The 22,259-nt window shown below is 38.9% G+C and overlaps 2 protein-coding genes across 5 annotated transcripts in view; both read left to right on the forward strand.

The window, feature by feature from the left end:
- The window catches only part of MYO5A (myosin VA), a 105,409-nt gene extending 93,183 nt beyond the window's left edge, over positions 1–12,226 (forward strand). For all 4 annotated transcript variants that reach the window (XM_069798223.1, XM_069798224.1, XM_069798225.1 and 1 more), the window contains 8 exons: positions 716–862; positions 1,259–1,413; positions 3,429–3,518; positions 4,265–4,415; positions 5,258–5,540; positions 6,372–6,546; positions 7,910–7,990; positions 8,866–12,226. In XM_069798223.1, coding sequence (XP_069654324.1) covers positions 716–862; positions 1,259–1,413; positions 3,429–3,518; positions 4,265–4,415; positions 5,258–5,540; positions 6,372–6,546; positions 7,910–7,990; positions 8,866–9,018 — 1,235 coding nt within the window. In that variant the 3' untranslated portion in view covers positions 9,019–12,226. The remainder of the gene's footprint in view (positions 1–715; positions 863–1,258; positions 1,414–3,428; positions 3,519–4,264; positions 4,416–5,257; positions 5,541–6,371; positions 6,547–7,909; positions 7,991–8,865) is intronic.
- Positions 12,227–13,164: 938 nt separating this feature from the next.
- MYO5C (myosin VC) overlaps positions 13,165–22,259 on the forward strand; it is a 36,816-nt gene continuing 27,721 nt past the window's right edge. Inside the window, exons 1-9 of the mRNA XM_069798227.1 lie at positions 13,165–13,307; positions 16,780–16,890; positions 17,827–17,992; positions 18,276–18,420; positions 18,833–18,989; positions 19,553–19,696; positions 20,586–20,667; positions 21,270–21,377; positions 21,945–22,051. Of these exons, the coding sequence (XP_069654328.1) occupies positions 13,281–13,307; positions 16,780–16,890; positions 17,827–17,992; positions 18,276–18,420; positions 18,833–18,989; positions 19,553–19,696; positions 20,586–20,667; positions 21,270–21,377; positions 21,945–22,051 (1,047 nt within the window). The 5' untranslated portion in view covers positions 13,165–13,280. The remainder of the gene's footprint in view (positions 13,308–16,779; positions 16,891–17,826; positions 17,993–18,275; positions 18,421–18,832; positions 18,990–19,552; positions 19,697–20,585; positions 20,668–21,269; positions 21,378–21,944; positions 22,052–22,259) is intronic.

Raw genomic sequence — 22,259 nt, forward strand, 5'->3', positions numbered from 1 at the left:
GTGGGAGGGCACATGGGCACGCAGCCGGGACAGCTGACCCAAACTGGCCAAAGGAATATTCCATATTCCATACTACCTAACCTCAGGAGCCAGAAGAGGGCGTTTTTTGCATACAAGGTAGTTGTTGTTTGGAGGCTGGCTGGTCATCGGCCCCCCTGTGGGGGGGTCGTGAATGATTGCCTTTGCTTTCCTTCCCCCCGCCTTTCCTTCACTTATTAAACCATCTTTACCTCGACCCGTGAGTTTTCTCTCAATAGTCTCTCCCCTGTCCTGCTGGAGCCAGTGTGGGTACTTGGCTGCTGGTAGAGGTAAATCTACCACAATAGGCATGAAGCTTGAAAAATACTGGCATTTTGCAGAACAATTAACAGTGACCTTTGCAGTATTAATCTGGGATTAAGTGATTAACAGCTATCACTTCGCCTTTGTGCTTTTATATGATAAAATCTGGGAAATCGTCAGTAAGGTTGTATTAATGGGTGCTATTCACACACTGCCACTCTTCAAAAGAAGAATGCCACCCTGAGATATATTTATCAACAATCTGTCTTTTTGTTTAATGGGAGTTTTGTTGGTAAGTGTTATACTGAACCAAAGAAAACATTTCTTACTTGTATATGCTGGAGTTCTTCCTTAGAAATGTCATAGTTTCCTCTGGTATGCATTGGTTTCACTGGAAAATATTATATAATTTCTTTCCATTTCCACTCTGAAGTGGGCCAGATGGAGAACATATCACCTGGACAAATCATTGACGAACCTATTCGTCCAGTTAACATTCCACGGAAAGAAAAGGACTTCCAAGGGATGTTAGAATATAAGAAGGAAGATGAACAAAAACTTGTCAAGAATCTTATTTTAGGTAAGCATCTTTCTCATTTGCAGCCTCTGCTCCCACACACTATGAACAATGAATGATAAGAACACAGAATTTGCATTATGAAATGAATAGCTTATTTTGGTTTTGACAGTGTTCAGTTTATCTAAAATTCCTAAGTGTCTATTGTATTCTAATCATCCTTCCTGATCAGTATAGTACATACTAATGTGTCTGCATATTTTTTTAGCAGGCAGTTATATTTTTTTATTCCATTCTGATATTTACGAAGAAAGGGGCTCTTCTTAGTTTTGTTCTTAGTTTTCACCAGCCATGTATAGATACGTATGCACTGTTAACTGGGGAGGTTGCGATTACCTCATATAACATCTTCCAGTGACTTTACACTTAACAAAACAACGTGTGTTTGTTTTTCCCAAGAGCTGAAACCACGTGGGGTAGCTGTCAACCTGATTCCAGGACTACCAGCATATATTTTGTTCATGTGTGTACGCCATGCGGATTACCTTAATGATGACCAAAAAGTGCGGTCATTGTTGACTTCCACTATCAATGGCATCAAAAAAGTGTTGAAGGTTAGTTAGTCTGCTTGGTTTAGAAAAACGTTAATTTAAAATGTGGTTTTGATTTTATGTTAGAGGACTGAGGAAGTGGCTTTGAATGAATTGGCTCTGGATTTCTGATCAGTAAACTCCTCCCACTGATGTCACAAAAAAGTTGTCTTAAGAACCAACAAATTACATTGATAACATTTTATCCATATAATACCATAGATGCTTTGAATTAGTGGAAAAAGAACTACCTTCTTTTTATTTTGAATAGTCTTCCTCCTCTGAACCTACGCTTAGAAGGTTTTGGATGTAGTCAAAGTTTGCATAGTGAGTCTTTGTTAATTGTGCAAACCTCATGAAGTTCAACAAGGCCAAGTGCAAGGTCCTGCACGTAGGTCAGGGCAGTCCCAAGCACAAACACATGCTGGGCGATGAGTGGATTGAGAGCAGCCCTGAGGAGAAGGACTTGGGGGTGTTGGTTGACGAGAAGCTCAACATGACCTGGCAGTGTGCATTTGCAGCCCAGAAAGCCAACCGAATCCTGGGCCGCATCAAAAGAAGCGTGACCAGCAGGTCGAGGGAGGTGATTCACCCCCTCTACTCTGTTCTTGTGAGACCTCGCCAGCAGTATTGCGTTCAGCTCTGGGGTCCCCAACATAAGAAGGGCATGGACCTGTTAGAGCGAGTCCAGAGGAGAGCCACGAAGATGATCAGAGGGCTGGAGCACCTCTGCTATGAAGACAGGCTGAGAGAGTTGGGGGTTATTCAGCCTGGAGAAGAGAAGGCTCTGGGGAGACCTTATAGCAGCCTTCCAATACCTAAAGGGGGGCTACAAGAAAGCCAGAGAGGGACTCTTTAACAGTGAGTGTAGTGATAGGATGAGGCATAACAGTTTTAAACTGTAAGAGGGTAGGTTTAGATTAGGTATTAGGAAAAAACTCTTCACTGTGAGGGTGGTGAGGCACTGGGACAGGTTGCCCAGAGGTGTGGATGCCGCATCCCTGGAAGTGTTCAAGGCCAGGCTGGATGGGGCTTTGAGCAACCTGGTCTAGTGGAAGGTGTCCCTGCCCGTGGCAGGGGGGTTGGAACTAGATGATCTTTAAGGTCCCTTCCAACCCAAACCATTCTATGATTCTTCAGAACACTTAATTAAAATGTTTCATTTGCAGTTTTGGTTCACAGATTTCATCATTTGCTTCACCTAGAGATTACATTGATGATAATATGTTACTGCCTAAAGTATTTGCAATGAGTTGGCTAGGAGAGTTTAGGCCAGGGGTATCTTGAAGGCAGTATTAAGACATAAATATGCTTTATGCTTCATGGAGGTTTTTAGTATTTAAATAAGACAGATGTGCTCAAAAGCCAAACATTTCATCAAGCTGCAAGTTTTGAAAAAATGTTTAGTAAGCAATCCTGCAGGAGCTTAGATATTCATAGATATTTTTGGACATTTTTAAGTGAATGGAGTGCATGCTATAGAGCTCTAGAAATTTTAATTACTCAAAATATACTAGATCCTGTGTTCTTTGGTGAGGAGGGTTTGTTGTTTTGTCTTGTTTTGTTTTCTGTATCAGGCTGCCAAAATGGTTATGATGTAAGTGACATTCATGAAAACTGAATTGTTCTCTGCTCTTCCTCCTGGGTCTGCATCATTCCCATCCTCCCCATTGGGCTCTTCACAAGAGCCATTGGGCCACAGAATGGGTGTTTTGGGAATACAGTCATATTGCCCTGTGATTTCTGCACAGAGCAGTTAGGATGGGTCTGTAAAACACAGAAAGATCATATCTGTGGAGGAAATTATATTCTGAAAGTTCTTGAAAAATACTACAGAAAACAGGGATGGTGTTTAATGGTATTTTGCCAAAACCCTTGCTTTTCTAATATGTTACTGAAATACACAAAAGTTTTGCAAAACATCAGAATCTAAGTAGCTATAAGAAAGTGGATTTCAAGTGTTTAATTGCTTAGCTAACATTTTATTAGTTTACTCCTCCTACCAGTCTTTGTTGAAATGTGTTTGGTTTTATTTTCAGAAAAGAGGTGATGACTTTGAAACAGTATCCTTCTGGCTATCTAACACCTGCCGATTTTTGCACTGTTTGAAGCAATATAGCGGAGAAGAGGTAAGCAGTGCTCCTACTCTGGTTTCTTTTGCTCTGCAATACTACTGAGAACACTGCTCTTAAACAAATTCCTGTAATATCTCAAAACTAGTCAAAGTCTCCTAAAAGGGCTATACTTTTTGGAATGATGGTGATGACATCAGTGGAAAGCAGGGGGAGGTAAGATTTGAACCAGCTTCCCTTATTGCAGGCTGGGGGCCCAGAGGCTAGATGACATTGTGCTCCCAAAAATGCTAACTCAGATTAAGTAGAAGAATCTGGCTGCTAGCATTATGTTGTTTAGTAATGGTTCACTGCACTACCTGTGAAGAAGGCCATGTTAGGTCTTTTAACCATAGTATGGCAGACCAGTTTACATTTGGAAGCTGTGGTATGCCTAATTCCTTTTTCAAACTTAACTGGGCTTTTGGCCATAAATGGCCAGGTGAGAACGCTCATGCTGGAGTAAGAGGGAAGGGTCTTACCTGCCAGAAAGTTGGCAGTTTGTTCCTGTGTCAGATACTTGAAGTTTCAAGTCAAGGAAGCAAATGTTGCACAAATCACAATTGAAAAGCAAATCCTACCATTAGCCTCAATCAGAAGAAGTTCCAAATTAAAGTTTTGAGGGTCTCTGACTATTATTTTGAAAGTATTATTTGTCAGTTGCATGAAAAAATACAAATACTGGGTTTGTGTAATATTATTGTGTTCCATTGAAGCATTCGTTTCTGTTATAAGCATTCATTTCTGATATTTTATGAATTCAGGGGTTTATGAAGCATAATACACCTCGTCAAAATGAACACTGCCTCACGAATTTTGATTTAGCTGAATACAGACAAGTACTGAGTGATTTGGCTATTCAGATCTACCAACAACTTGTCCGAGTGTTGGAAAACATTCTGCAACCAATGATTGGTAAGGCAAAGTTGAATTCCTTAAACTTCACACCATAGTACCAAAAGGAAAATTGTGATGGTGGTAATATACTGTATCTTGTAGTTCTTCCTAACCAGTAGACTTTCATTAACAGTTCTTGTGGTATTCTGTTTATAGATGACAAGGACTATGCTGGACAGGTTGGATTAGAGGGAAAAAGTGAACTGTGGCTGCTTCTTCTGCCAGTAACAGAACAAATCGATATACCCTGTTCAAGCTTGTCATATATCATGCATTTACAGGAAGAAACTGTTAGGACAGTCTGATATTTGCTGCCCTGTCTGTTGGGAAATATCCCATGGAAAAATTAGACTTTATTTACATGAGAACTCATAATTAAAATGAATATGGAGAAAAATGGTTTGTTGTTATTACGGACAGCAATTAGCAATGAAATAGCTAGCAGGGATGAAGCTCACATTCAGAGATATATTTTTCATTAAAAGTACTTTTCATTTTTCTTGTCAGACAGTACTCTCACACAAATTTTCACTAAGCTTTCTGATCACAACATTTAGAAGAATGGAACAGCTCTTGGTTTACTCTGCTGCTCATATGACCATGGGAGGAAAAAAGTATTTTGCTGAGCTAGAGTTAGACTTTCCTTTCAAACACACATGCTGGAATCTTTGTAAAAACCCTGTAAGTTTAGATTTTGCAGAACATAGTGGGACACAGAATTGCTGGAAATCATGGTAAAGTGTGGCTAGCAGAAAGCCCAGCCTGCTTTTCCTGTGTAAACACTGTTTTGCTGTCTTCCACAATATGCTTGCATATCAGCAATTTTCAGTCATTATAATAATGTTGTCAATCAAATGCAGTTTCAGGAATGCTGGAGCATGAGACTATCCAAGGTGTCTCAGGGGTGAAACCAACAGGGCTGCGGAAGAGAACATCCAGCATTGCCGATGAAGGAACCTACACTTTGGACTCTATTATTCGGCAGCTGAACTCTTTCCATTCAGTGATGTGTCAGCACGGAATGGATCCGGAGCTGATCAAACAGGTTGTCAAGCAGATGTTCTACATCATTGGGGCTGTAACACTTAATAATCTTCTCCTGCGCAAGGACATGTGCTCGTGGAGCAAAGGAATGCAGATAAGGTGGGAGAACTCATGTTACACTTTTCTTGAATGTGCTGCTGGAAATCTTAGTGAACTCTTGACACTGCTGAACATCATTTTAATAGAATAGCAGATACATTTTGACTACTTATTTTTCCACACACAAACAGTTGCAGATGCTGTTAAACTGATTTTGTGAGGTTCAATTAAAAAGAGTTTGGTTAACTTCGGCCAAATCCTACCTGGCTTTCAAGAAAATGTGGTAGAAGCAAAATGAAAGTATTTCATCATCAAGTAGGAATCAGAACTGTAGGTGAAATGTTGGTAGTTGTTTTCTGAGCTTTTAGAGAAGAATAGCAAACATGCCTGCTGTGTTTTTTGTATGCTCGTGGTGCAGTGGATCCCTGCGGTGTTCATCCACACTGTAGTTTGCTGCATCCTGCAGTAAAGCCATCTTATTCTGTTCCTGCATTTGGCATCAGTTGTCCAATGCGTTCTACTGGCATATGCCAGGAAATGTAGCCAAGGCATTTCCAGTCCCTTGAAAAGCCTCACTGTACATTTGCACGGATAAAATCTCATTTGTCTTTCTTCTTACACTCATCACATTCCTGCAATTAAAAGGAACAAAAACAAATAGGAAAAGTTAGTTAGAGGAAGTCTTTGGCCATAGTTTCTAACTGTTTTGAAAATCAAAATTTCCTGCCTTAATCAGAAGGAAACAGTATGAAGACAAAATTACAAGAAATGACAAGTGTGAAGGAAAAACATGTAAGAACAAAGAAGAAACACTGGGAAAGAAATTGCACATGCTTTCAATTTAGCCATAATCAAGCATTAATGTCTTGATACTTTTACCTCTTTGTACAGATACAATGTGAGTCAACTGGAGGAATGGCTACGTGATAAAAATTTGATGAATAGTGGGGCTAAAGAAACACTGGAACCCCTCATCCAGGCGGCACAATTGTTGCAAGTAAAAAAGAAAACAGATGAAGATGCAGAAGCCATCTGTTCAATGTGCAATGCACTGACTACTGCCCAGGTAAGCAAACTCTCATTATCTGTTCTGCTACCACTTTTGAGCAGTTCTCTGCTCTGTTGGTGTTTGCTATGCCTGCCTGCACTGCTGTTGCACATGGATCAAAGATTTCTTACTGTGTTTTGCATTAGTACAACTAAAACAGTTGAAGGTGCAGGGGTAAAAAAAGGGTCAGACCCTTTTGAAGTCTGATGTTCAAGATTTATTTTGAACAAATCTCAATAGATAGTGTAGTGTGTAGTACTATACATAGTCTCTCAGTTTGTGAAAATCCTTAGAGAAAACTCTTCACTCAAAGAAGTCTCTGTACTCTGGATAGCTCTGCCTAGGATACTAAGAAATGATCTGTCTGCCATCAGGGTTAGTACCCGGTTAAGTTAATGGACAATTCACACAGAGCTGTTGTCTTGGGGTCTGCAAACAAAAGTGTTAAGTTACTGTACCCATTAGCCTCAGCAGGCTGAACCAAGTGTATCTCAGTAAACAGCTGAAGGCTTCTATTTATGAAAGCTTAGATTTTGTACAGATAAGTTGTGCTTTTTTTTTAACCATGCTACATTTGCATAGAGCATGTATAGGAATAAATGGATCCATCTCAGCCAGACCCAATACAACATCTTTGATGATTACTGAATATTGCCATCAGGAAAAGAAAGAAATTTCTCTATTTCTTTCACAATGGTGTCAGCACTTGCGGTTGGATTGATATAGCTGTTTTTATTTAGTAATTCACATTGCAGGAAAACCTGTTAGTTGTGTACTGAAATTAGAATTCCATATGCTTCAAGTGTTTTAACTTTGTTAAAAAGTGTTGTGGTTTTTTTGGAAGAGAATCATGTAAAAAAACAAAGAGAATTTTTTATAAGTTTTACAAGTTTAACCCGTATTATTATTTAAAGTCTTTGTGATGCAGTTCTTTCCTTTGGTGGTTTTAGTCCTATTTTTAGAGAAATAGCTCACTCTCTTGAAAAACAGTGAAGTCGTAAGACTCTCTTGAGTGGAAGCTACAGAAGGTCATAATTATAGGGTCAAAATTAGGGTGAGAAATACAGCATGTTTCCAGGGGGGTTCAGAACACAATTAGTTACTTATCATCTGATTTCCATAGTTTGGTATTTTCCACACACGTAGAAATTTAGAGTTTCTGCCTCCAAAGAACACATGTTCTGAAGCAGTCAGTCGTATAACATAGCATTAAGCAGGTGATGGAATTCTGTATGAATCAATAAAGCAAAAAAATAAGAAATAGTTGTAAAGAATTTTCTTTTTAAAATAGCTTATTTTAAAAGTATATTATTAGTAACCGTGGATGCATCTGTTGATTCATCGGTAAAATGAACCTAAGAATGGTTGTTGTTCTTCACAGATTGTAAAAGTTCTGAATTTGTATACGCCAGTAAATGAGTTTGAAGAGAGAGTCTTGGTATCATTTATACGTACAATACAGGTATGGCTATATCTTTTCATCAAAAATCATTTGACTATTTCTAAGAAACCCTCTGATGAGCCAAAACAGCTTGTGTCCTGAAATACATTCAGGAATCTGATGTAAACTAGGCTTTTTAGCTATGTTGAAAAGGTGATGTCAGCCTTAAAATTTTAAGCAATCACAATTTACTGCCTCCAAGACTTGCATGAAAATGTTAGTTTCGCTGTCAATATGTATGAGATTTTTGGAAGGTGAAAGGGTTTTGTGCTTATACATCTTTGTGTATGTAAACATGCTTGTATGCCAACTTTTCAAGTGGCAACATTTATATATGCAAATTTGCTTGTCAGACCTGTGTCTACATGAGAAGCTCCAACTGCTTTGAAAACTGAGGCCTATGTTCATTCCAAAGTTCTGCATTTAGCCCTTCTAGTTTTATATATATTGATGAAAATGAAACATTTTGAAAACTCCAAAGAAAAGCAGCCAGTAGAGCAAAATGAAAGAAACAAAGATGATCTTTCTGGTCTGTTAGAAAGCAAATTATATTACTAGCAGGATAAGGGAGATTGGGAAGGTAGAACTGAGATAAAACTATAACTGCACTTACTGAAAAGATGGAGTTATCAGATGGTGGGCAAATTCTTCCTTTTGCAAGGAATCTACATATCTTGAGATTGCATTGTAAGGGGAAGATATGCAGAACTGAAAATGACAAAAGTAACTACAATTTAATGGCACAATTATTGCAAATGTGTCTGGTCAAGTTAGCATAGAGTGTGTGTCTGAACACAGGTGTATCTGTAAGCACAGATGAAATACTACCTTTTACAAGATTATTATTATCAATGAAGTGGCTAAATGCTCATGTAATCACTTTCTTATCTTTCCAGATGCGTCTGCGAGACAGGAAGGACTCTCCTCAGTTGCTCATGGATGCTAAACACATCTTTCCTGTTACTTTTCCTTTTAATCCATCCTCTCTGGCACTAGAAACCATTCAGATCCCAGCCAGCTTGGGCCTGGGCTTCATATCACGTGTCTGATCCCAAGGATGTACCATCAGTGTTAGACGGAGAATCGGTTGCCTGATATCTTTACCCATTAAAACATAGTGAGCCACTGAAAACACATTTTTTGAACAGTCTATATTTTCCCAGATCTGTAGTAAAAGTAGCTGGAAAACTACATAACAGCACCACAGATTGAAGGCTAATAGAAAGATGTGCATTTGTGTTCAGTCTTTGCATTTAAGAGGACATCACTGATTCATACATTTCCAGAATATGGAAATCGGGCTTGGACAAAAATTGTGTGTTCAGCTGTCTAGAGACATTTTTAGATCTTTAGTAACATATTTAAATAATGTAAATTAAACTCCATATGTAATCTTCTCATAGGCAGGGACCAACAGGGACAGTCACAGTCCTGAACATGGGAGACTTGAAAGTAAGGCATTTTGTAGTAGAATACACAGTCACTTGGGAGCCTGTTACATTTAATTTGTAAAAACTGGAATGGAGAAACACAAACTGGCAATATTTAAGATGATTTCTTAAACCACTTCCTTATTTATGTCAGTTTGACATAAATTCTAGTGATAAGTCTTATAGCTCACTATATGCTATAACTTAGGTGTTCATTTGTTAGTACTGTGGTTTGCCAAGCATACTAAATCACTGCTGCATATTGTGTTCTTTTAAATGTATGACAGTATCATACTAAGCACTAAAAATAAGATACTTCATTTTTTGTTGTCAACCTTATTTACAGTCCAATGCAGTCTGTTACTTTAACTGGATTTTTGCAAATGGTATCAAATAACACCTGTAGAGGAAAATGGTAACTAAGCACAAGTAGCACACTGGAAATTACATGTTTAGTTATTTTTAAATGTAGTTAGCTAAAAATACAGTATCTTAAAGCAAATGATCAGAAGTCAATAATGATTTTAGTATTTATTTAGATTTTGTAGTCTGTCTAATGTTACTTGTTTGTAGACCCCAGAGATGACTGTGTGTATTTTGAGTAGAATCTCTTTTGTTTTGTTGCCACTTAAAAAAAAAAAAAAAAAAAAGTATTCTTTCATACTGGAATTTGAGATTAAAAACTTTAATAGAAAATTTCTGCAGTAGCCCAAGGCTCTCATTCTTTGAAAGGTTAACTAACAAGAACGTTAAGTAGGTTTTGACTATGATGCTGTCATTTGACTATGATTCATGCTGATTTAATGGTTGGAGATCCAGAGTGCATAATGAGAAACTGAGTTACTTTGGATATTGCACATCTTACTGGAAAGATTTTTCTGTCTCGCACATCTTGGATCTGCTATATGGAATTCACATTTCACAATGTGCAACATAAGCATAGAAACTTTGTTTAAGGTTCCAATTCTGAACTTTAAAACAGGTAGTTTGTGGTGTATGGCTCAAATATACATGTAAAAAAAAGTCACACACATTGTTCAGTTGCATTGTGCAATATTTTTTTATGTATTATAATAATTAGCAGCTTAGCATTAACATTCATTTCTTTTAATATATTGAGAAATAATCTAGAGGTACACTATCAGACTATTTGGTACTAATCTGCCTGCAAACTCACAGAAAAAAAATTGCTGTTAAGCAAACTGAAACATTTCAGTTATGTTTTACTTGAGAGGTAGACATGCTGTTGGTATATGGTTGCTAAAATTGGTAGTAAAGACAACCTAAACTTTGTCAGTAGCATTTTAAGATGCTCATGTTGTCTTATTTTCAAATGTGTATGCCCCATATTATGTTTGATGGATCATGCCAGTACTTCCAAGAACCTAATACTGCATTGCATAAATGTTTTGAATGATCTTTGCTAAATGATTGAGATTGTTTTCCTGTGCATGGTATACCAAACACTCTTTTTTCAAATGTTACTTGATTTCCGAAACTACGGCTACTGTTAAGTGGCTCCAAATAAGGTATAAGGTAGTTTTCAGGCTATTAGGGGTACTGTACTTGCGAGAATGTAATGGGAAAGACTTCACATCCAGTAACGAGGTTAGGAAAGAAAATACGTGAGAACATGCTGACCTACAAATTTTTTCTTCTATTGAAAAACAAACAATTGGCATTACAGCATGTTCATACTGTAGATCAGGAAATGTATCCACTACTTAAGCATTATTCTATTAAAATGTATGCCTAAATGTATTTTTGTTTATTTTTTAAGTTTGTTTACCTGTAAAAAGCCTTATTGTATCTTGTTTCCTTAAAAAAAGTAGTGTTTAGTAATTTATAGTTATTATCCTTAAACTCAGTGGTTTGACTGGTATTACTTTTATATCACATTAAAAGTATATGCTGCTTGACATGTTTTAAAGGAAAATATTTTTAAGTTGGAATAGATGTGTAATTGGTAATTCATCTAACATTTTACATGGCAGTATTTTTCATGCACTTTTCAGAAGTAAAATTTTAGTGTCAGTGTATAATATATCCTTCACCTTAGGACTAATATCTCTTTAACCATGGAATATAATGCAGAATTATTTTAACAACTTTTTTTTCCTTTGAATCATTGTTATGCTCTTTTAATGTGGACATATCTTTTATATTTTAATTTATTATCTATTGCTATGATAGATTTTATCAGATGCTGGAAAAATACTTGTCAATGACCCCTTAGAATTATATACAGTTATTCTAGAGATTTTGCACAATAATTACCTCATTCAGTTTGGTGTATTTTTATTCCAGTGATCATTTTATTCTGATATTTAGGACACAGTCTTCTATCCAGATTTTGAAAGTCTTTCAGACTTCAATTTGGGATGGAATGTGAAAGTGCTTAAGTCCGTTAAATGCGATTAGTCTGTTTTATCTATCACAAGAAAAAAACCAGGATCAACTTCAATGCTGAAAAGTGGATTGATATCCAATAACATTTGTTCCCAACTTGGAAACACCAGCATTTGCAATTTGAAGGTCTGCATAATTCGGTTTCAACTGAACACATTTCAAATAGCGTACAAAAACTATGAGTAAACACTTGGGTTTTCTAAGATACCGATACATCATGTGATAAATAAAAGCCTTTAAACATAGGTTTTCACTCGATGCCACTACAGTACATAGATGAAAACCAAAACATTGTCAGAATGACCTGAGCTCTGATCTGTTGTAGTGTCTGATGTTGTACTTAGTAAATGTATGCATCATAAAAACTGTAGCTTAATAGCTATCACTGGAAAATGTCCAAATAAAAATACAACTGTAAGATTTGCTCTGGACTTTTTTGGTTGCTTGGTTGGTTGGTTGGTTGTTCATAAGCTGCGTGCTGGCATAGTCCCCAGATGATCACTTGGGTTCGCTCTGCCTTCATGGCAGACTTAGCGTTGACTGCCACCGGAGTTGGTTAAAATCTGAGGATTGCATAAATACACACCCAGATACCAACAGTGTGCCATAAACTGCTGTGAAATTATTTGAAAATCTTTTGTTCGACATAACCCACTTCCGCTAGGATATTTGGTCACCAGATATTAACTGTTACTGAAATAAGAATTAAGATTTGTACTTTGCTAAAGCATTGTCTTCTGTGCCATGGAAGCTCTTTGGTGCCAGGCAGGCAGGGAGGGCTGGTGGGCCCGTGGGCATGTATCCGCCTGCCGAAACCTGGTACGATGTTTATTCAGATCTTCTTCCTCGGGAAGGCTATTTAAAGATAAAGCCTACTAGTGCCCTAAGCTTACTAAATGCATTCCGAGTTGTTTATTTTTCTCCAAGTTTGCTGGAGAAACTCCTTCATGGTGTCTTATGGAAGGTGACGAATGTTTCTGTTGTTTTTCCCTCGTCGGTCAGGAATGGCTCCCCTCGTGATCCCTCTGGCAGCTGGAGTGGCCATTATTCCTAACGCCTAGGGGTGCATCCAAGATGCCAGCTTTGCCAGTATGGTAACTGGGGCCACTCCTCATCTCCACCATGCTTCTGTACCTGTCAAAATGAGGAGCTAGCGTGCAAGCTGTCCGCATAGAGGGCCGCACACAGGAGTGCTTTAACCGGGCGCCGCGGGTCACCGAGGCGAGCAGAGCGCCTCAGCCGTGCCTCCGGCGGGGAACCGCCTCCCTCCTCCGCGGGGAAGGCCCGGCCTCGGCTGGGACAGGCGCAGGAGCCGGGCCGGGCCGGGCCGGGCCGGGCCGCTTCGCTTGCCCACGCCTCGGGGGCGGTGGCCGGGGGCGGGTCGCGGCCACCTGCCGCCTGCGGAACCTGCCGCACCGCGTCTCTCCCCCCCGCGGGCGGCCCGGAGAGGCGGCGGCGGCGGCTCTGGCCCCATGGCGCTGGCCGAGCTCTACACCCAGGTGAGCGGGGCGGGGAGCGGCCCGCGGGGGTACCGGGCCGCCATGGCAGGGGCGGCGCCTGAGGGGAAGCGGCGGCGCCTTGTCCCGCGCCCGCTGAGGGGGCGACGGCCGCCCCGTGAGGGGAAGGGGAAGGGGAAGGAAGGGGTGACCGGGCCGGGAGAGCAACGCCGGGCTCGCCGGCGTGCCCCTGTGGGTTTTGTGCCTTCTGGGGTTGCGGCGGCGGTGCGGTAAAATGTTGAGCCGCTTGCGTTACTGACAGAGTTGGCGGGTCTGGACCTGACGGGAGGGGACGCGTCAGCGGTACCGGGCAGCGGAGCTGAAGCACATCGGAGGGGCTGCGAAATCCCCGGGCAGCGTGGGAAGATGCTTCTTTTCTGAGAGAAATGCTTCTTTTTTTGAGGCTTTCGGTCTTTAGGTGGAGGTCCCTGATGCGCTAGCCGGCCATTAGGCAATTCTGAAGTTTTAGAGCGCTTGCCCAGCCGCTCAATCGCGGAGTGCTCGCTTTTTGTTACGCGAATATTGAGTACGTTTGGCAGAACTTGGTACAAAATCGAAGGTTCTTCCTCCTTAATGCGGCTGCTGTATTTTTTGCGCAATTTTTCCCACTTTTCCTGTAGTCACCAGCGTTGTGACATGTAATTTGTTTGCTTAGCTTTACATAGCAAAATTAACGTGCATATATTACTGCTTTATAAGCCCGTATCTCTTCCATCGCAAAAGCAGCTGCCATAATAAACTCCTGTTCAGCCTTGTGCTGCAGTGGTATTTACTCACTTGTTGTCGTGGTACCACACTCAGAGCAGCTGAAAGAACAAATGGGGTTTTTTTAAGCAGGAATGATGTTAGGCAGGTGAAGGGGAGGAAGGAGTGTGGGTGTAATTTGATACGAAAATGAGCAAACTCTCTTCTGTTTACTTGCAAGGCAGGGTTTGGAGAAAGCAAACTTTGGTAGGCTGGGTACATTTGCCAATGGAGGCTCCTGGAACTGCAGAGACTTTTTCTGAAGAATCAGTACTTCGATCACATGCTTTTCCCTCCCTTTCTTGTCCGTGACCTCGTGCAGTTCACCTTCTTACATGGGAACATGCTATGTGCCCCTGAGGCTATTTGGTGGCAATACTCTTGACTCGCATAGAATAACAGCAAGTAAAGAATTCAATTTAACAGCTGTGAATAGATAAGTATTTTTTGTAAGCCAGGAAACCAATGTAGCGTAGGAATGACACAAAAGTCAATTTGTACTTAGATATACGTGGAAAAAGCAAAGTTAAAACTGATTGAATTTAACCATGTCTTTCATATGCCCATTAAATAGATATTTGTGAAGCTGGGTTTTTCTCCCTTTGGTCAGATAGATGAAAACATTGTCATCATTGTGGGTTGGGGTTGTTTAGAAGACGTCTTTGTGATTTTGGACATTGCGTGAAAAAATGCCATCATGCTGAAGGCATCAGCAAAGAGGTATCGTGAAAGCAGCTGAGGTTTCGATTAGTGTTCATCACCTGACATGCATGCCAGGTTGGCATATGGTTGACCAGAAAGGTCAATCTCCATCCTTAGAGATAACTGAAAACTCAACTGGAGAGGTCACTGAGCAACCCAAGCTAATTTGCAGGATGTCCCTGCGAAAGTCCATCTTACCCTAAATAGTTTGATGTTGATCCTCAGGGGTTAGAGTTGAGAAAGCTACTGTTGAGGTACGGTGCGGTTTGTAGGGACCTCTGTAGGCACCCACCAATGGCAGTGTGTTCAGTGGGCTTCTTGGGGCAGAGACCCTCGTGTTCTGAGGATCTGCTGGAGCTTCCAGGGCTTCCTCCAAATTAGAGAGGAAAAAAGTCATTTATGCCAAAAACAACAGTTGCAACACCAAAATCAGAAGGTATATGAGTCTCCAAGGTATCTGTGGGTATGCTAACACTTCATGAAATCCTTGACTAATGTTAATTTCTCAAGTAAGCAGCTGCAGCAGTTCTCACGGGTTTATTTAAACACAGTTAGTTTCAACTGACTGTGAATATAGCTAGGGTAAGGGAATTAAACAAAGGGTTCTGGCTATCAAAACAGAAAGATGCTGGAAGGAGATTATATGGCATGGTTGCTTGCGCAAGTAGGGACTGAATGGTTCTGTGCTCTCTAGTGTTACTTTATCACAAATTACAGGAGAGATGGCCAGTAAGAAACTCAGTACTAGCATGTACTGGTGATTTTCAGGCTTTTTTTCTGACATCACTGTCCTTCCTCCTGTCCTCTCCTTACATCCAAATATAGTCTTCAACGTTATCTTCATTGCCCTCTGAGATAAACACTATACGGTATAAAAAAAATTTTGCACCAAGTTTTAAGGAAGATGGTGGCATGTCAGAAGTGGTCTCAAACTGCAAATCCCTGAATAGAAGTGATTTCAGTGTTAATAGTTGATGCATTAGGGAGGCTTTTAGGGATGCTGCCGCTTTGTAAAACCCTGGCAGGATGAGAAGGGCACACTCCACATCAGTGAAGAAATTCCTCACTTATTGAGGTTGCCAGCTGTGTTATGTCCTTTTAAGGAATGCTGTTCCCTATAGTTTCTAGGGTGTTTCCTATAGCTTCTAGGGCAGAGCTTTAAAGATGTTGCTACTGCTTCAGCATTTTAACTCCAACACAGGAGAATCAAATGGTTCGAATGGTGTAATCTACATTCAAACATTTATACTGCAGAAGGCTAGAGGTAATTCTGTTGTCTCAATTCTTCAGATACCTAAGAGAAAGTTACAACTCATCTGCTTCTGTTGGAAAGAAGTGCTTTTAGGAACGGTGTTTTCTTCCTGAGGCAGAGCTGAAGTACCTTACTGGGACTGAGCACAGTTAAGCCAGCTGATTGCTTGTAAAGAAAGAAACCTGCCAGTAGTCTTTGAAGTTTGCCCTAGAACAGGGGAAGATGTTTGGAGGTTGCACTTCAGTCCCATTAAAAGAAGGGTAACTGTGCAGGGTCTTCCTTCTGTATACACTTGTGCCTATGGCAAAATGCTTTCTAAGTTCAGTATCCTATACTTGATTTCAGGGAAGTGATTGTGTAAATTCCGGTAAGCGAGATGCTTTCTCTGGTACTTGCTCGTTTGAAATCTGCTAGAAATCAGGGCTCTGCCTTAAGTGTATTTTACTCTCTTTGTTCAGTGTTAGAGGGTTTGAAGAGCCTGGCAACGGTCTGGCCCTTTTTCACCTTCCTGCATGCTGTGTTGTTCTGCAGACTTTACACTAACCAGGAGCAGAACAAGCATGTCCGAGAAATGAGTCTGCTTTCATTTTTTTCTTTCACAAAGAATAACTAAAACACAAAAACACAGCCTGCTGTACAGAGCTAATAATAATCCCCAAAAGTTCTGGCATCCAGTTCAGCTTTTAGGTTGCCCTTGACATTTGAAAACTATTTTTTATGCTAGTCTGGTATTATGATAATAGCTAAGCTAACTATTATCTTGTTTTTCTGTTGTAGTACAATAGGGTTTGGATCCCTGATAATGAAGAAGTTTGGCAGTCTGCGGAAATCACAAAAAACTACAAAACTGGAGACTGTTTTCTCCATGTGCAATTAGAAGATGGAACTGTAAGGAGGAAAGCCTTAATTATTGTGGGGTTTGCTGAGATATGTTAATGTAGAAACATAGGACTCACCATTAGAGGATCTAAATGACTTGTCCATATTTTCTTTTATGCTAATCCTGCAGTGACCAGAAGTTTATCATATTGAAATTTGTACAGTAAACAGCTGTTACCTAAAAATATGAAGAGTGCAATTCTACTATCTGTATAACATTAGAATAGAACACGTAACCTTGAAGATCACTTCATTTTTGAAACAAGCGCTGAAACTCAAGTCGAAGTAAATCAGAAGTGCAAGGCAGGCGTAGTTATCTCTCACAGAGCTAGCTGTTGCTTTTTTTTTCCTAAAGTTGGTGCTTTATGTAAGATCTGTTAATTTTAGTATCTGAGTTCTTTACAAATTTAATATTTTGAAAACAGTATTTCTGTATTTCTGCATTCCTGTTCTGTAAAGACAACTATTAAATATATGATTAAATGGATTTGTTGAAAGAAACAGAAGTGAGTTTTAAACTTAGTGTTTAAAAGTTTAAACCGAAGGGTTTAAGAAAACCGAAGGGTTACAAGGATGGTTTTAGAGCTGACTTAAGTCCTGACCAGGTGCTTACTTTCATTCAGTTGCAGCTGGTCTACCATTTTCATCTGTACTTGAAATATGCATGCATTTAGAGAGCTAAACGCGTTTTCATTTTTACAGATTTCAACACAAAATATTGTAAATAAAGAGAAAGTGGCTTTCTTTTTCATAAATGATGAAGAGCTCCATCGTACTTTCATGATCTCCAAGTCCCCTAAGTTCAGTGGAATGTATGCAACTGATGAAATACAAGATCAGACAGGGCTCTGTCAACCCTGTAGCTTCGTTTAAAAATAGAAGATTAATTTGTGTTTATGCAAACATAATGCATTTTAGGATATTTCAAGTCATTTTTGTTGACAGGAACTGAATTACCCTGTTGATCCAGCTGCTCTGCCACCCCTACGAAATCCTGACATACTTGTTGGTGAAAATGATCTCACTGCACTTAGTTATCTCCATGAACCAGCTGTTCTACACAATCTTAAAGTTCGTTTTGTGGAGTCTAAGCTAATCTACACCTATAGTGGTAAGCAAAGTAAAATGCAAGGTTTAAAAAAAAATTCTTAAAATAAAAAATAATAATCTTGGGTTAGTTTGCAATATGATGCGAGTACTGTTTTCCTCAAGTGTATTTTAACTCATTCAAGTTAACTCATTTTTATATGAGTATAGACTTGTTTTTTGATCAGGATCTCCTACCTAGTTTAGAAAATATTGCTACTTTGAATCAGTTTAACTGTTGTTGCCGAAAACTGGCATTTCATTGAACTAACATGTATTTTATTTTTGTTTTGCACACTTGGTTGTAGGAATAATTTTGGTTGCAATAAACCCGTATAAACAGTTGCCAATATATGGAGATGCTATTATCCATGCATATAGCGGGCAAAACATGGGGGACATGGATCCACATATATTTGCTGTGGCAGAAGAAGCATACAAGCAAATGGCAAGGTTCAGTATGTTGTTTAATGTTCATAAATAACACTTGAAGACTAGTGGCAGTCAGTGTTATTTGTCATTTAATTTAACTGTGTATGTGCCACTGGCTATTAAGAATACCTTTGAATGGGTGGCTTAACTAGAGGAGGAGTAATTCCTTAACCAGCTGAGGAATTTATAGAGCTCATAACTATTTTCATTCTTGATTAGGGGCAAAACACTGTCTTAGCTGAGTGAATAGCAATGACATCAGCCTAGAGGTTATAGCCAAAGAGGGGTAAGAGAAGAACAGATGAAAGATGGAACCGACATGACAGTTGACCACAGCTGTGTTTTCATACATTTGTTTCATATATATAATTCTTACATTTACACATGCATTTTAGACATGTCTGATTTAAACTGTCTGATTATTTGGTTTTAGAAATAACAAAAATCAGTCTATTATAGTTAGTGGAGAATCAGGAGCTGGAAAGACTGTGTCTGCAAGATACACTATGAGATACTTTGCCACTGTGAGTAAGTCAAACAGCAATGCAGATGTGGAGGATAAAGTACTGGCATCCAATCCAATAACTGAGGTAAGTTTCAGAGAGTATCTTTCAAGTCTGTACTCATCAAAGAAAGAATTTGGGGAGCTGCTGGGAATCTTTGGAATCTTTAGGAATGTTTTATCTGCCCGAGTTAGATATCTAAATTAGAACTTTAGCCTCTGAATGTTACTGATGGAAAGAGGTAGTCAGCTTCAGGAACACCCAGGTTCTGCCTAATTTACCAGTGGCCCTTTGGAGGCACTAGTTTGCCTCCAGAGTTTTCTCTCACCACATCCTGTTAACTAGGTGATGAGAAAACAATATTGAACAGTTGGTTGTTTGTTTCTATTAATTGGAATAGAAACTGGTTAAGGTTCCTTATGGTGGGGAAAAGTACTTTCTCTGATTCTTAGTTTATGTAGTGTTATACTATTTGACTTGAGGCTTATCTTCAAATTTGGGCCTCAAACTTTAAATCTCACAGCTCAGTGCTGAGATTGATCCTTGACCACCTTTGATTTTAGGAAACGGTAGTTGAGTCATGTTTTGACAAAGTTATTTTTATGAAAGATGCAAGTAAAACAAATTCTAAAAGTTTATAATTTTTGTAGGCTGTCGGCAATGCAAAAACCACGCGGAATGATAATAGCAGTCGATTTGGAAAATACACTGAAATCAGTTTTGATCAGAGTTATCAAATCATTGGAGCTAACATGAGAACATACCTTCTTGAGAAATCCAGAGTTGTCTTTCAGGTGGGTAAAATAAAGTTAAAAACAGCCAATGTCAGTATAGCTACTAAAGTACTATTCTTTACTAGTTTTATATAGAAAATGTTATGTGAAGTTCTGAATAGTATACCTAATTAGCATTTTATTTATTTTTTAATAGGAGCTAATCTTATTTATAGTAAGAAGCTAATTTATTCCGTGTTCTTCCTTATGTTAAGTAGAGAATGTATCTCAGGGACAATTCCCTGAGTTAAGTGTGAAGAGTATTTGAGAAATCTGTGACTTTCAGTCACAATAGTAACACGTGCCAATTGTATCTGGAAAGGAACAGCGTATAAGGCTAGAGCTTATTGCATGTGACTCATTACAGTGTCAGAGCGTAATTGTGATAATCTACTGAAGAAAGCATTTAATTTTATAAAACTGTTTTTACAAAGTTTTACTTTTTAGTAGTATTGTAACTTTTTAAGTACTATGAAAAATACTTCTATGTATCTGTTGCCTAAAGGATGGTTTGGAAATAGAGTTTTCTGAGTTACCATGGTGCAGTGTTTCAGCTGCCACTTCTACACAGTTATTCATTACAGTATTTGTCAGTTCTTACTAGTAGATGGTTGTTCAAGCTGAAGAAATTATTAGAGTAACAGCCTTGGGGAAAGAACTCAGCATATCGGTAATGGAAATAAAGTATAATTAAATGTATCACTTTCAAAGCTCTTGTTGAAGTCTAAGATGTGCCATTTTAATATTGGGCAATTTCTTTGCCAAACTATGTTGCAGGAGAATTTAGCCTTCAAGTATCATTGTGTCTTTACAGTAGTGTTGAATATTGAACATTTTTCTGTTTGTTGTTTTTTGTTGTTGTTGTTGTTTTTCTTTCTTTCTGTAATGGTATTCTTTGCTTAATTTACAGTCAGAGAATGAGAGAAACTACCATATATTTTATCAGTTGTGTGCATCTGCTATGCAACCTGAATTTAAGCATCTTAAATTGGGTAGGTCTCAAGAAAATAACCTACTCTTCATTTTTGCAGTGCAGTATTTTGAAGATTGGATTTTCAAATGCTAGGATGTTAAGTGCTTTATAGCATCAATCTCACAGACTTACAATGGGACTTGCATTTTTAAGTCACTTAGCTATTAATCCTGCTTGTATTGAACTTGGTAACAAATCCCTAGTAACTTGAATAGTGCATGATCAAGTAAGTACCTAAGTGTCTTTGAAAATCTTATCCTAATACTTTCTGTAGTGACAGATGCCATAATGACAGTTTAGGGGCTTGATTCATTTATCTGCAGAGAAGCTTTAATGCCACCTGGGAGGAACAGACCTTAAGTATATGTTTATTCAGTCTTCATTCCTGTTTGTTTATTAGATCAAGTATTAAGATTGCTAGGAATTATGAATACTAATTTGTGTCAGCTTAACTGAGTTAGGCACATGAATTTGTCTCAGAAAAAGAGGACCTCCAGCTCATTGCTGAAGAGCTGTTGTCTGAGAGCATCTTTAATTTTCTGGTGTTATAAGAGTCTTTAAGAAATGGCTATCCCCAGCCCTGAATTTTCCAGTATTACAGATTTTGCTTCTTATCTATAGGAAGTGCAGAAGAATTTAACTACACAAGAATGGGCGGCAGCACAGTAATTGAAGGAGTTGATGACAGAGCAAATATGGTGGAGACTCAGAAGACGTTTGCCTTACTGGGTAAATTCTTGGGTGTATCTTTTCAGTAGATTTAAAAATTGGGTTTTTTTCTGAAATGGGCAAGGGTGGATTGTTTCTGAAATGTCCAAAACATTATTAGTAATTACCAAAATAATTTCTTTCATACCTTATCCATTGCACTGATGGTCTGGTTTAGAAGTACTAGGCAAGAGCAAATGGCTGTTAGCAAAGAAGCTTCCAGTTCCACTTCTGTCACAGCATGTTAGCTTAAGGGCCAATAAGACTCCAGCCTTAGTGATTTTGACCATTAACAATGAACACTAGCCATAGGAATTGGAAGCTTCTTTGCCCCTATATGGCATACGTGAAACCAAATGAGACTTGAGCTGGCACTTGGGGAGGTGCAGGGAGTTTATGCCTAATCTCTCATCGGATCAGACAGGCAGAAAGTAGGCAGAACCAAGGCTTTGCATAGTAGTATAGTAGTCTGCAGAGATGCTATACAATTCTTAGCTACACAACAAAGCAAGTAATCCAGCAGTGTGCTATTTTAATTAATTGTACTGTTTCTGAGTATTTAAAATAATCAATAATTGTTTTTTTTAGGTCTGAAGGGGGATTTTCAGATGGATGTTTTTAAAATGCTGGCAGCAATCCTGCACTTAGGCAACGTGGAAATAACAGCTGTTGGAGATGAAAAATCATCCATCAGTGTAAGGAAGTAGCTCATTCAGATACCAATGTTTTCTTTTATATTCTATGCCAAAAGTCCTTTAGCAATAGTTTTTCTCATATTTGGGGCTCAGAGTAGCATTAAAACTGGTATACTAAACTTGAGAGATTTCTCCATCTTTATCTGTATAGAATCACAGCAAGTGTTTATGCGAATCCTGTTTTGTGCCCAAGCTCAGAAAGTCTGAA

This window comes from Haliaeetus albicilla, chromosome 12, assembly GCF_947461875.1.
Source record: "Haliaeetus albicilla chromosome 12, bHalAlb1.1, whole genome shotgun sequence".
NCBI classification, from domain to species: domain Eukaryota; kingdom Metazoa; phylum Chordata; class Aves; order Accipitriformes; family Accipitridae; genus Haliaeetus; species Haliaeetus albicilla.